This window comes from Physella acuta, unplaced genomic scaffold (genome assembly GCF_028476545.2).
Source record: "Physella acuta isolate Inbredline_101_S28 unplaced genomic scaffold, ASM2847654v3 ptg000163l, whole genome shotgun sequence".
Classification (NCBI taxonomy): domain Eukaryota; kingdom Metazoa; phylum Mollusca; class Gastropoda; family Physidae; genus Physella; species Physella acuta.
This window is the reverse complement of record NW_026731682.1, coordinates 201,050-216,091: the sequence shown is the minus strand read 5'-3', so window position 1 is coordinate 216,091 and position 15,042 is coordinate 201,050. Positions and strand designations below refer to the sequence as shown.

At 39.7% G+C, this 15,042-nt stretch overlaps 1 protein-coding gene across 7 annotated transcripts in view; it reads right to left on the bottom strand.

Moving 5' to 3' along the window:
- Window positions 1-15,029, bottom strand: part of LOC131935893 (voltage-dependent calcium channel subunit alpha-2/delta-2) — a 100,140-nt gene extending 85,111 nt beyond the window's left edge. For all 7 annotated transcript variants that reach the window (XM_059292624.1, XM_059292623.1, XM_059292625.1 and 4 more), the window contains exons 1-6: window positions 14,899-15,029; window positions 11,596-11,727; window positions 11,344-11,398; window positions 10,126-10,176; window positions 9,863-9,962; window positions 9,298-9,375 (exon numbers count right to left, since the gene is read on the bottom strand). In XM_059292624.1, coding sequence (XP_059148607.1) covers window positions 9,298-9,375; window positions 9,863-9,962; window positions 10,126-10,176; window positions 11,344-11,398; window positions 11,596-11,727; window positions 14,899-15,001 — 519 coding nt within the window. In that variant the 5' untranslated portion in view covers window positions 15,002-15,029. The remainder of the gene's footprint in view (window positions 1-9,297; window positions 9,376-9,862; window positions 9,963-10,125; window positions 10,177-11,343; window positions 11,399-11,595; window positions 11,728-14,898) is intronic.
- Between the last annotated feature and the right edge of the window lie 13 nt (window positions 15,030-15,042).

Sequence of the window (15,042 nt, the reverse complement as noted above, 5' to 3'; positions counted from 1 at the left end):
TACCCCACTAACATCTTCCACACATCTACACTTGTACCCCACTAACATCTCCAACACACCTAAACTTGTACCCCACTAACATCTCTTATACATCTACACTTGTACCCCACTAACATCTCCCACACACCTACACTTGTACCCCACTAACATCTTCCACACATCTACACTTGTACCCCACTAACATCTTCCACACATCTACACTTGTACCCCACTAACATCTTCCACACATCTACACTTGTACCCCACTAACATCTTCCACACATCTACACTTGTACCCCACTAACATCTCCCACACACCTACACTTGTACCCCACTAACATCTCCCACACATCTACACTTGTACCCCACTAACATCTCCCACACATCTACACTTGTACCCCACTAACATCTCCCACACACCTACACTTGTACCCCACTAACATCTCTTATACATCTACACTTGTACCCCACTAACATCTCCCACACACCTACACTTGTACCCCACTAACATCTTCCACACATCTACACTTGTACCCCACTAACATCTTCCACACATCTACACTTGTACCCCACTAACATCTCCCACACATCTACACTTGTACCCCACTAACATCTCCCACACATCTACACTTGTACCCCACTAACATCTCTTATACATCTACACTTGTACCCCACTAACATCTCCAACACACCTACACTTGTACCCCACTAACATCTCCCACACACCTACACTTGTACCCCACTAACATCTCCCACACATCTACACTTGTACCCCACTAACATCTCTTATACATCTACACTTGTACCCCACTAACATCTCCCACACACCTACACTTGTACCCCACTAACATCTCCCACACATCTACACTTGTACCCCACTAACATCTTCCACACATCTACACTTGTACCCCACTAACATCTCTTATACATCTACACTTGTACCCCACTAACATCTCCCACACACCTACACTTGTACCCCACTAACATCTTCCACACATCTACACTTGTACCCCACTAACATCTTCCACACACCTACACTTGTACCCCACTAACATCTCCCACACATCTACACTTGTACCCCACTAACATCTTCCACACACCTACACTTGTACCCCACTAACATCTCCCACACATCTACACTTGTACCCCACTAACATCTTCCACACACCTACACTTGTACCCCACTAACATCTCCCACACATCTACACTTGTACCCCACTAACATCTTCCACACATCTACACTTGTACCCCACTAACATCTCTTATACATCTACACTTGTACCCCACTAACATCTCCCACACATCTACACTTGTACCCCACTAACATCTCCCACACATCTACACTTGTACCCCACTAACATCTCTTATACATCTAAACTTGTACCCCACTAACATCTCTTATACATCTACACTTGTACCCCACTAACATCTCCCACAAACCTACACTTGTACCCCACTAACATCTTCCACACATCTACACTTGTACCCCACTAACATCTCCCACAAACCTACACTTGTACCCCACTAACATCTTCCACACATCTACACTTGTACCCCACTAACATCTTCCACACATCTACACTTGTACCCCACTAACATCTCCAACACACCTACACTTGTACCCCACTAACATCTCTTATACATCTACACTTGTACCCCACTAACATCTCCCACACACCTACACTTGTACCCCACTAACATCTTCCACACATCTACACTTGTACCCCACTAACATCTTCCACACATCTACACTTGTACCCCACTAACATCTTCCACACATCTACACTTGTACCCCACTAACATCTTCCACACATCTACACTTGTACCCCACTAACATCTCCCACACACCTACACTTGTACCCCACTAACATCTCCCACACATCTACACTTGTACCCCACTAACATCTCCCACACATCTACACTTGTACCCCACTAACATCTCCCACACACCTACACTTGTACCCCACTAACATCTCTTATACATCTACACTTGTACCCCACTAACATCTCCCACACACCTACACTTGTACCCCACTAACATCTTCCACACATCTACACTTGTACCCCACTAACATCTTCCACACATCTACACTTGTACCCCACTAACATCTCCCACACATCTACACTTGTACCCCACTAACATCTCCCACACATCTACACTTGTACCCCACTAACATCTCTTATACATCTACACTTGTACCCCACTAACATCTCCAACACACCTACACTTGTACCCCACTAACATCTCTTATACATCTACACTTGTACCCCACTAACATCTCCCACACACCTACACTTGTACCCCACTAACATCTTCCACACATCTACACTTGTACCCCACTAACATCTTCCACACATCTACACTTGTACCCCACTAACATCTCTTATACATCTACACTTGTACCCCACTAACATCTCCAACACACCTACACTTGTACCCCACTAACATCTCTTATACATCTACACTTGTACCCCACTAACATCTCCCACACACCTACACTTGTACCCCACTAACATCTTCCACACATCTACACTTGTACCCCACTAACATCTTCCACACATCTACACTTGTACCCCACTAACATCTCCAACACACCTACACTTGTACCCCACTAACATCTCCCACACACCTACACTTGTACCCCACTAACATCTTCCACACATCTACACTTGTACCCCACTAACATCTCCCACACATCTACACTTGTACCCCACTAACATCTCTTATACATCTACACTTGTACACCACTAACATCTCCCACACACCTACACTTGTACCCCACTAACATCTCTTATACATCTACACTTGTACCCCACTAACATCTTCCACACATCTACACTTGTACCCCACTAACATCTTCCATACATCTACACTTGTACCCCACTAACATCTTCCACACATCTACACTTGTACCCCACTAACATCTCCCACACACCTACACTTGTACCCCACTAACATCTCTTATACATCTACACTTGTACCCCACTAACATCTCCCACACATCTACACTTGTACCCCACTAACATCTCCCACACACCTGCACTTTACCCCACTAACATCTTCCACACATCTACACTTGTACCCCACTAACATCTTCCACACATCTACACTTGTACCCCACTAACATCTTCCACACATCTACACTTGTACCCCACTAACATCTTCCACACATCTACACTTGTACCCCACTAACATCTTCCACACATCTACACTTGTACCCCACTAACATCTCTTATACATCTACACTTGTACCCCACTATCATCTCCCACACATCTACACTTGTACCCCACTAACATCTCTTATACATCTACACTTGTACCCCACTAACATCTCCCACACATCTACACTTGTACCCCACTAACATCTTCCACACATCTACACTTGTACCCCACTAACATCTCCCACACATCTACACTTGTACCCCACTAACATCTTCCACACATCTACACTTGTACCCCACTAACATCTTCCACACATCTACACTTGTACCCCACTAACATCTCTTATACATCTAAACTTGTACCCCACTAACATCTCCCACACATCTACACTTATACCCCACTAACATCTCCCACACATCTACACTTGTACCCCACTAACATCTCTTATACATCTACACTTGTACCCCACTAACATCTCCCACACATCTACACTTGTACCCCACTAACATCTTCCACACACCTACACTTGTACCCCACTAACATCTTCCATACATCTACACTTGTACCCCACTAACATCTTCCACACATCTACACTTGTACCCCACTAACATCTACCACACACCTACACTTGTACCCCACTAACATCTCCCACACATCTACACTTGTACCCCACTAACATCTTCCACACATCTACACTTGTACCCCACTAACATCTTCCACACATCTACACTTGTACCCCACTAACATCTCCCACACACCTACACTTGTACCCCACTAACATCTCTTATACATCTACACTTGTACCCCACTAACATCTTCCACACATCTACACTTGTACCCCACTAACATCTCCCACACATCTACACTTGTACCCCACTAACATCTTCCACACACCTACACTTGTACCCCACTAACATCTTCCACACATCTACACTTGTACCCCACTAACATCTTCCACACATCTACACTTGTACCCCACTAACATCTTCCACACACCTACACTTGTACCCCACTAACATCTTCCACACATCTACACTTGTACCCCACTAACATCTTCCACACAACTAGACTTGTACCCCACTAACATCTTCCACACATCTACACTTGTACCCCACTAACATCTCCCACACACCTACACTTGTACCCCACTTACATCTTCCACACACCTACACTTGTACCCCACTAACATCTCCCACACATCTACACTTGTACCCCACTAACATCTTCCACACACCTACACTTGTACCCCACTAACATCTTCCACACACCTACACTTGTACCCCACTAACATCTTCCACACATCTACACTTGTACCCCACTAACATCTCTTATACATCTACACTTGTACCCCACTAACATCTTCCACACATCTACACTTGTACCCCACTAACATCTCTTATACACCTACACTTGTACCCCACTAACATCTTCCACACACCTACACTTGTACCCCACTAACATCTTCCACACACCTACACTTGTACCCCACTAACATCTTCCACACATCTACACTTGTACCCCACTAACATCTCCCACACATCTACACTTGTACCCCACTAACATCTTCCACACATCTACACTTGTACCCCACTAACATCTTCCACACATCTACACTTGTACCCCACTAACATCTCTTATACATCTACACTTGTACCCCACTAACATCTCCCACACATCTACACTTGTACCCCACTAACATCTTCCACACACCTACACTTGTACCCCACTAACATCTTCCATACATCTACACATGTACCCCACTAACATCTTCCACACATCTACACTTGTACCCCACTAACATCTCCCACACACCTACACTTGTACCCCACTAACATCTCCCACACATCTACACTTGTACCCCACTAACATCTTCCACACATCTACACTTGTACCCCACTAACATCTTCCACACATCTACACTTGTACCCCACTAACATCTCCCACACATCTACACTTGTACCCCACTAACATCTCTTATACATCTACACTTGTACCCCACTAACATCTTCCACACATCTACACTTGTACCCCACTAACATCTCTTATACATCTACACTTGTACCCCACTAACATCTCCCACACATCTACACTTGTACCCCACTAACATCTTCCACACATCTACACTTGTACCCCACTAACATCTCTTATACATCTACACTTGTACCCCACTAACATCTTCCACACATCTACACTTGTACCCCACTAACATCTCTTATACACCTACACTTGTACCCCACTAACATCTTCCACACACCTACACTTGTACCCCACTAACATCTCCCACACATCTACACTTGTACCCCACTAACATCTCCAACACATCTACACTTGTACCCCACTAACATCTTCCACACACCTACACTTGTACCCCACTAACATCTTCCACACATCTACACTTGTACCCCACTAACATCTTCCACACATCTACACTTGTACCCCACTAACATCTCCCACACACCTACACTTGTACCCCACTAACATCTCGCACACACCTACACTTGTACCCCACTAACATCTTCCACACACCTACACTTGTACCCCACTAACATCTTCCACACACCTACACTTGTACCCCACTAACATCTTCCACACACCTACACTTGTACCCCACTAACATCTTCCACACATCTACACTTGTACCCCACTAACATCTCTTATACACCTACACTTGTACCCCACTAACATCTTCCACACACCTACACTTGTACCCCACTAACATCTCTTATACATCTACACTTGTACCCCACTAACATCTTCCACACATCTACACTTGTACCCCACTAACATCTCCAACACATCTACACTTGTACCCCACTAACATCTTCCACACATCTACACTTGTACCCCACTAACATCTTCCACACATCTACACTTGTACCCCACTAACATCTCCCACACACCTGCACTTTACCCCACTATTATCTTCCACACACCTACACTTGTACCCCACTAACATCTTCCACACATCTACACTTGTACCCCACTAACATCTTCCACACATCTACACTTGTACCCCACTAACATCTCCCACACACCTACACTTGTACCCCACTAACATCTCTTATACATCTACACTTGTACCCCACTAACATCTTCCACACATCTACACTTGTACCCCACTAACATCTTCCACACATCTACACTTGTACCCCACTAACATCTTCCACACACCTACACTTGTACCCCACTAACATCTTCCACACATCTACACTTGTACCCCACTAACATCTTCCACACATCTACACTTATACCCCACTAACATCTCTTATACACCTACACTTGTACCCCACTAACATCTCTTATACATCTACACTTGTACCCCACTAACATCTCCCACACACCTACACTTGTACCCCACTAACATCTCCCACACATCTTCACTTGTACCCCACTAACATCTTCCACACACCTACACTTGTACCCCACTAACATCTCCCACACATCTACACTTGTACCCCACTAACATCTCCCACACACCTACACTTGTACCCCACTAACATCTTCCACACATCTACACTTATACCCCACTAACATCTCTTATACATCTACACTTGTACCCCACTAACATCTCCCACACATCTACACTTGTACCCCACTAACATCTCCCACACACCTACACTTGTACCCCACTAACATCTTCCACACATCTACACTTATACCCCACTAACATCTCTTATACATCTAAACTTGTACCCCACTAACATCTTCCACACATCTACACTTGTACCCCACTAACATCTTCCACACACCTACACTTGTACCCCACTAACATCTTCCACACATCTACACTTGTACCCCACTAACATCTCCCACACATCTACACTTGTACCCCACTAACATCTCCCACACACCTACACTTGTACCCCACTAACATCTTCCATACATCTACACTTGTACCCCACTAACATCTTCCACACATCTACACTTGTACCCCACTAACATCTCCCACACATCTACACTTGTACCCCACTAACATCTTCCACACATCTACACTTGTACCCCACTAACATCTTCCACACATCTACACTTGTACCCCACTAACATCTTCCACACATCTACACTTATACCCCACTAACATCTCTTATACATCTACACTTGTACCCCACTAACATCTCCCACACACCTGCACTTTACCCCACTAACATCTCCCACACTCCTACACTTGTACCCCACTAACATCTCCCACACATCTACACTTGTACCCCACTAACATCTTCCACACATCTACACTTATACCCCACTAACATCTCTTATACATCTACACTTGTACCCCACTAACATCTCTTATACATCTACACTTGTACCCCACTAACATCTTCCACACACCTACACTTGTACCCCACTAACATCTTCCACACATCTACACTTGTACCCCACTAACATCTCTTATACATCTACACTTGTACCCCACTAACATCTCCCACACACCTACACTTGTACCCCACTAACATCTCCCACACACCTACACTTGTACCCCACTAACATCTCCCACACATCTACACTTGTACCCCACTAACATCTCTTATACATCTACACTTGTACACCACTAACATCTCCCACACATCTACACTTGTACCCCACTAACATCTCCCACACATCTACACTTGTACCCCACTAACATCTTCCACACATCTACACTTGTACCCCACTAACATCTTCCATACATCTACACTTGTACCCCACTAACATCTTCCACACATCTACACTTGTACCCCACTAACATCTCTTATACATCTACACTTGTACCCCACTAACATCTTCCACACATCTACACTTGTACCCCACTAACATCTTCCATACATCTACACTTGTACCCCACTAACATCTTCCATACATCTACACTTGTACCCCACTAACATCTTCCACACATCTACACTTGTACCCCACTAACATCTCTTATACATCTACACTTGTACACCACTAACATCTCCCACACACCTACACTTGTACCCCACTAACATCTCTTATACATCTACACTTGTACCCCACTAACATCTTCCACACATCTACACTTGTACCCCACTAACATCTTCCATACATCTACACTTGTACCCCACTAACATCTTCCACACATCTACACTTGTACCCCACTAACATCTCCCACACACCTGCACTTTACCCCACTAACATCTCCCACACTCCTACACTTGTACCCCACTAACATATTCCACACATCTACACTTGTACCCCACTAACATCTCCCACACATCTACACTTGTACCCCACTAACATCTCCCACACATCTAAACTTGTACCCCACTAACATCTTCCACACACCTACACTTGTACCCCACTAACATCTTCCACACATCTACACTTGTACCCCACTAACATCTCCCACACACCTACACTTGTACCCCACTAACATCTCCCACACATCTACACTTGTACCCCACTAACATCTCCCACACACCTACACTTGTACCCCACTAACATCTTCCACACATCTACACTTGTACCCCACTAACATCTCCCACACACCTACACTTGTACCCCACTAACATCTCCCACACATCTACACTTGTACCCCACTAACATCTCCCACACACCTACACTTGTACCCCACTAACATCTTCCACACATCTACACTTGTACCCCACTAACATCTCCCACACACCTGCACTTTACCCCACTAACATCTCCAACACACCTACACTTGTACCCCACTAACATCTCTTATACATCTACACTTGTACCCCACTAACATCTCCCACACATCTACACTTGTACCCCACTAACATCTTCCACACACCTACACTTGTACCCCACTAACATCTTCCACACACCTACACTTGTACCCCACTAACATCTCCCACACACCTACACTTGTACCCCACTAACATCTTCCACACACCTACACTTGTACCCCACTAACATCTCCCACACATCTACACTTTACCCCACTAACATCTCCCACACACCTGCACTTTACCCCACTAACATCTTCCACACACCTAGACTTGTATTGCCTTCAGTAGTCATAAAAGACTTTGATATCAAGAAAGGTACTTGACATACTGTTAAAGTAAGGTCTTGAAAGAAACTGTTGCAACAAATGTCCCAGTTTGGTTTCATGCAGACAATGGGGTAGCAGTAAAGAAATAAAACTTATCTTTTTTCAACACTTTAAACATAAAACTATGGTCCATATTTACCTTTTTGTTTCGAAAATTGGCTTGTACTAAACGAGTCTGGTTGAAACATTTAGTAACAAAATCTGGGGTTTCTGAAAACTGAAAAGTTACAAATCGTTTAATGTGTCATTCTAGATGTCATTTCATGTTTTATTGTTTAACAAAGTTATCACAATAAAAGCTGGATGAGATTTGATCAAATGAATAAAAGCAGAGGGCTGTGACTTACTGATATAATATTAACAAAATCATTGAATAAAAGCAGAGGGCTGTGACTTACTGATATAATATTAACAAAATCATTGAATAAAAGCAGAGGGCTGTGACTTACTGATATAATATTAACAAAATCATTGAATAAAAGCAGAGGGCTGTGACTTACTGATATAATATTAACAAAATCATTGAATAAAAGCAGAGGGCTGTGACTTACTGATATAATATTAACAAAATCATTGAATAAAAGCAGAGGGCTGTGACTTACTGATATAATATTAACAAAATCATTGAATAAAAGCAGAGGGCTGTGACTTACTGATATAATATTAACAAAATCATTGAATAAAAGCAGAGGGCTGTGACTTACTGATATAATATTAACAAAATCATTCTCTCCCAGGGTGTCCAGGATTGACTTGACTGCATTTTGCATCAACTGGAGGGACTGTCCATGTGTACTACCACTCCTGGAAATAAATTCTTTACTTAATCAAAGCTACTATTCCAGGTGCAATCACTCTTAATTAGCAAGAACTTCAAATACTTTTGTCTCAAGTGCTAGAAAAGTATAGTGAGTGAAAGAAAATATTTGAAATAAATGTGATATAAAGCAACATCATTGAGCCTTACCTGTCAATTAGAATGATCATATCCTTTGGTGAACTTGAACCTTGAGTGTACCTAAAGACAATTTTCATGATTAGCTGTCAAATTAAATCCTATCAGTAGCTTTGGGCAAATGAAATCTAAATGATTTTTTTTTTCTTTTTTTTAAAAGTATTTAAGTCTCATTAGTGGTGATGTTGGTAGTGAGTTTAATGGCTTTATTAATGGGTTGAATTATGCACATTCACATAATGGTGTTTTATGTGCATTTTTTTTTGTTTTCTCTGATGTAAAATATGACCAGAGAAATACAATTTTCCCACTAATAAACAGAGTTTCTTCATAATTTATATGAATCTAATAATTAATTATCTTTTTTCAAAGCAAAACCCAACATATCTCAAAAATATAAAATGTTGAGGCACTTATATATAGATACCAAAATTAATTGTCTGGAAGAAAATAAGGAAAAAGGAAAACAATATAAAATCATAAATATGTTTTCAAAAGGAAAAAAAAGAAAACTTTAGGGAAAATTAATGATAAAAATATTTTTACAGAATTTTTCAAGTATGAAAAAAAAGTTAGATATTCATGTACTTCGAATGGAGTTGCAATCATATGCAAAATTTGAAAGAATCTGATCTTTAAAAAATTAGTTATGATATTTGAACACAAATCCAGAGCAAAAGATTTTTTTATAATGTTAAACTGAGTTATGTTACGTTATGTCTTGTTATTTATAGTTACATCCCTTGTAGTATGTTTATTGTAGTTACATCCCTTTGATACTCTGTGTGTAGTGTGTACTTGTTAGGCAGTTAATTAAAGATGAAGGTACATTCATGTACTTTGAATGGAGTTGCAATCATATGCAAAATTTGAAAGAAACTGATCTTTAAAAAATTAGTTATGATATTTGAACACAAATCCAGAGCAAAAGATTTTTTTATAATGTTAAACTGAGTTATGTTACGTTATGTCTTGTTATTTATAGTTACATCCCTTGTAGTATGTTTATTGTAGTTACATCCCTTTGATACTCTGTGTGTAGTGTGTACTTGTTAGGCAGTTAATTAAAGATGAAGGTACAGACAAGACGTGTCGTCTCAGCTGTCTAACGTGAACAAGAATTAAGTACTTAAGTTAACTCTGTTCTAATTGATAGAAACTAGTAATGTAACAAGCAATGCAAGTTGACCAAATCAAGAATTCATTGAAATGCAAAAATAAATGATTTACCATGACTGTCGACGGACATCATAAAGATCAACTCCATTCAATGGCCACTGGGCAGCTGAAAATGGTAGAAAACAGTTCAAAAAGGTTTTTAACAGCAAAGTTCCATGTGTGCGAATATAATTTCTTTTTCACAAAAGTATCGTGAAGATAATTTGTGAAGAGAATTTATTTTAAACAAAGGCAAACTTGCTTTTGTGGGAACATAGAGCCGGTATACAAAATTGTTTCATAGATAAGCATACTATGTCTCACCTGGAAAAGTGCGCATAAAGCCAGTTTGTGAACCAAAATATTGCCATAGAATCTCTGGATCACTATTAAAATTGTCTATAAATTGTTCATCTAGAGCAGCAGACCAGTTGAGACCATTCAAAATATCTATGTCTGAAACATTAGGTAGGGTTGGTTTCACTTTCATTGGAGAGACAACAAGTCTTAGAGACACAAGAGGCATAACAAGTTTTACAGAAATGTACTAGATATTAATAAACTTATACAGATGTAAGTACATTTTCAAATCATAATAGCATTGTTTTCTCTCTAATTATTCAAGTTAATATTATTTTAAAAAGGACTATCCAATCATTTCCTTGCTGCATTCCAAAATTCTGGAACATTCTGGGGTTTCTGGGGTTTCCACTTAGATGGTCAGATGTTTCATAGAATTTTGAACTTTGTTTTAAAATACTTTTAAATGAATAGTTATTTCCTGTGAGAAAGTTCAAATGTAAACTTAAGATAGTATACTGTCTAGATGAAATGCTTTTAAAAAAGGCATTTGTTATGAAATGACTACTATGCTAACTTTAGCTCCTTTGTAAAGCTGACATGATTGGAGCCCCATTTAATATTTCTATGAACATTGCTTCAACCTGCATTCTTTTTACTTCCTCCTAGTGGAACTATTGTAATCCTGCAAACACTTACAAATCACTGCATTTGACACCTTCCTGAGTTTGATAAACTTAGTTTTGCAATCTTGTCTGTCTGTGTATTTGTAACATATAACTTGAGTACCATTTCAGATGTTGATATTTCATATATAAGTATTTTTAAAAATTGGAAGTTTCTATCAACTTTTGAGCCATTTTGGGTAACTAGAAGAGGTAGCCAACTTACTCTACTTCTGTTCTCTCAAAAGCCATTAACTTATACTTAGATTCAGTATAATTTCTTATACTTAGATTCAGTATAATTTCATACTTAGATTCAGTATAATTTCTTATACTTAGATTCAGTATAATTTCTTATACTTAGATTCAGTATAATTTCTTATACTTAGATTCAGTATAATTTCTTATACTTAGATTCAGTATAATTTCTTATACTTAGATTCAGTATAATTTCTTATACTTAGATTAAGTATAATTTCTTATACTTAGATTCAGTATAATTTTTTACACTTAGATTAAGTATAATTTCTTATACTTAGATTAAGTATAATTTCTTATACTTAGATTCAGTATAATTTCTTATACTTAGATTCAGTATAATTTCATACTTAGATTCAATATAATTTCTTATACTTAGATTCAGTATAATTTCATACTTAGATTCAGTATAATTTCTTATACTTAGATTCAGTATAATTTCTTATACTTAGATTCAGTATAATTTCTTATACTTGGAAGGGTTAAGTATAATTTGTTATAGGCCTACTTAGATTAAGTATAATTTCTTATATTTAGAATAATTTTTATTTTTGAATGACCTCCAATATCCAGAAGTAGTACTTTTTTTATATCCAGTTTCTAGAATAACTTGAGTGTCATTTCAGTGAGGTGGACAACACATCTATATTTTATTTGCTGCTGTATGTAAAATGAACCAGAAGAGGTATTATTTCCTTTTTAAAAAGCCAACAGAATTGGATGACAACTGCCCCAGGGGACACGCCTGCTGTAATGTAACCAAGGGCACTCCACCATGCACCTGGGCAGTCACTGAGGTGTGTTCTACCTCACTTTTACAGAGGGTGATTAATGAACACTTAAGGCATTTATACCTTTTAATTTAAGTGCTAATTTATTGAAAAACTACCAAATACTAGACATTCCAATCTAAGACTGAACCACCATGTATTTTTATCATTTGATACTTATAGAATTGTTTGTGTATGTATGTGTGTGTTCATGTGTTGTTTAGCCAGAAGTATTAAAACAGTTGGAAACCGCTGATATATGGTCATATGATATGAGAACAAATGTACTGAGAGTAAAAAAATGTGTAGGGCATTGACAGCCAAACAAATATGTTGAATATGATATGAGAACAAATGTACTGAGTGTGTTGTGGGGTAAATAGCAATATTAACAGAAACTTATATTTCAACGCCAAGGGTAGACAAAGGTACAGAAAATAGTCCAAGTAATGTGACCTACTTAGGTCTTCTTTTTTTAATTGTTTGATTTTATGATTATTTAATTGGCCTTGAGTGGTCTGTTGTTCAAACTAAAGAAATTTTCCATCACGCTCAGGTGATAGTATTCACCACTGAGTTTGTTTGGCTCGTGCTTTGGCTCCTTCCTCTCAATGGTCCTTGATATTGAGGTCGACATCCCATAATTTTGGAGTCGTATATAAGGCAGGAATTTTCCTCCTCTGAGGCAGCCCATTAGACATCTACGGTGAGAGAGAGCCACGTACGACGCCATGTTGTATTTTCTAGTTTAAGCAGCAATTATCTTTGTACTCACTATTTTTCTGTTTCTCACTTTGACAACGTGTAGGTTGTGTTGATTACTTAGGTACCGTAACCAGTGTTAGTAGTTTTAGTGTGTTATTCTTTAACTCGTAAGTTGGGTCTTTCATTATTTGTATATTTCTATTGTTTTACATAGCTATTTATTATTTAGACTTGTATACATATTAGAAGGTTGTAAATTGATTAAAAGTATTATTAGTTGCAGAAGGTCTTCGTGTTTTTACCCTAGACATTATATCCGAGTCCACGGAGAGTTTTTGTTGTCTGGTAATCTTTTAGTTTCGTAAGTCCTCAGTCTATGACCATCCAAAACGAATTCGGGTATTGGGTTATCTTTACCAGCGGTAGAGGTACGTAATAGTAAAGACAGAGCAGCCAGAAACTAAAGGGATCCGAACCTGCCATTCCACACGGCACTAATCGCCCTCCACGCATCAAGTCAGATGTGTAACCACTTCTGCCAATCAGCCCTACAAAAATAGAGCTTTCATGACAGACCACAATCACAACTGGTGCAGGGGAGACGCGGGCTGGCTTGACCTCTGAACCCCAAAGAGTGTGACCGCCAGCCTCATAAACACAACAAGGACCATTATTTGACCACACAAACGACCCACACAAATAGAGGGACGATGATACAGACAAATAGTAGCTTCCTTAAATGGGTGTAAACATGTAGAGGGGGTGGAAGCAGGCGTTGTAACTGAAAAAATAAACATGTCCAATCCATTTAAAAGGATCTACAATTAGTTTGAAAGATATTTTGTGATGACTTTAAATAATGTCAATTTTAAATGATGTGTAATTATTTTGAATGGATGTAACGATGAAATGAAAATGAATAAAATTACCTCCATCATAGATTTCAACAGGAATGTGTACGGAAGATATGCTGATGTTGACATTTTTATTAAATCTTTTGATAAACTGGGTGGGTGTTTGGTCAGTGTCCATTTCTTTTGTGTTGATATAAGTGACATCATCTTTCTGAAACA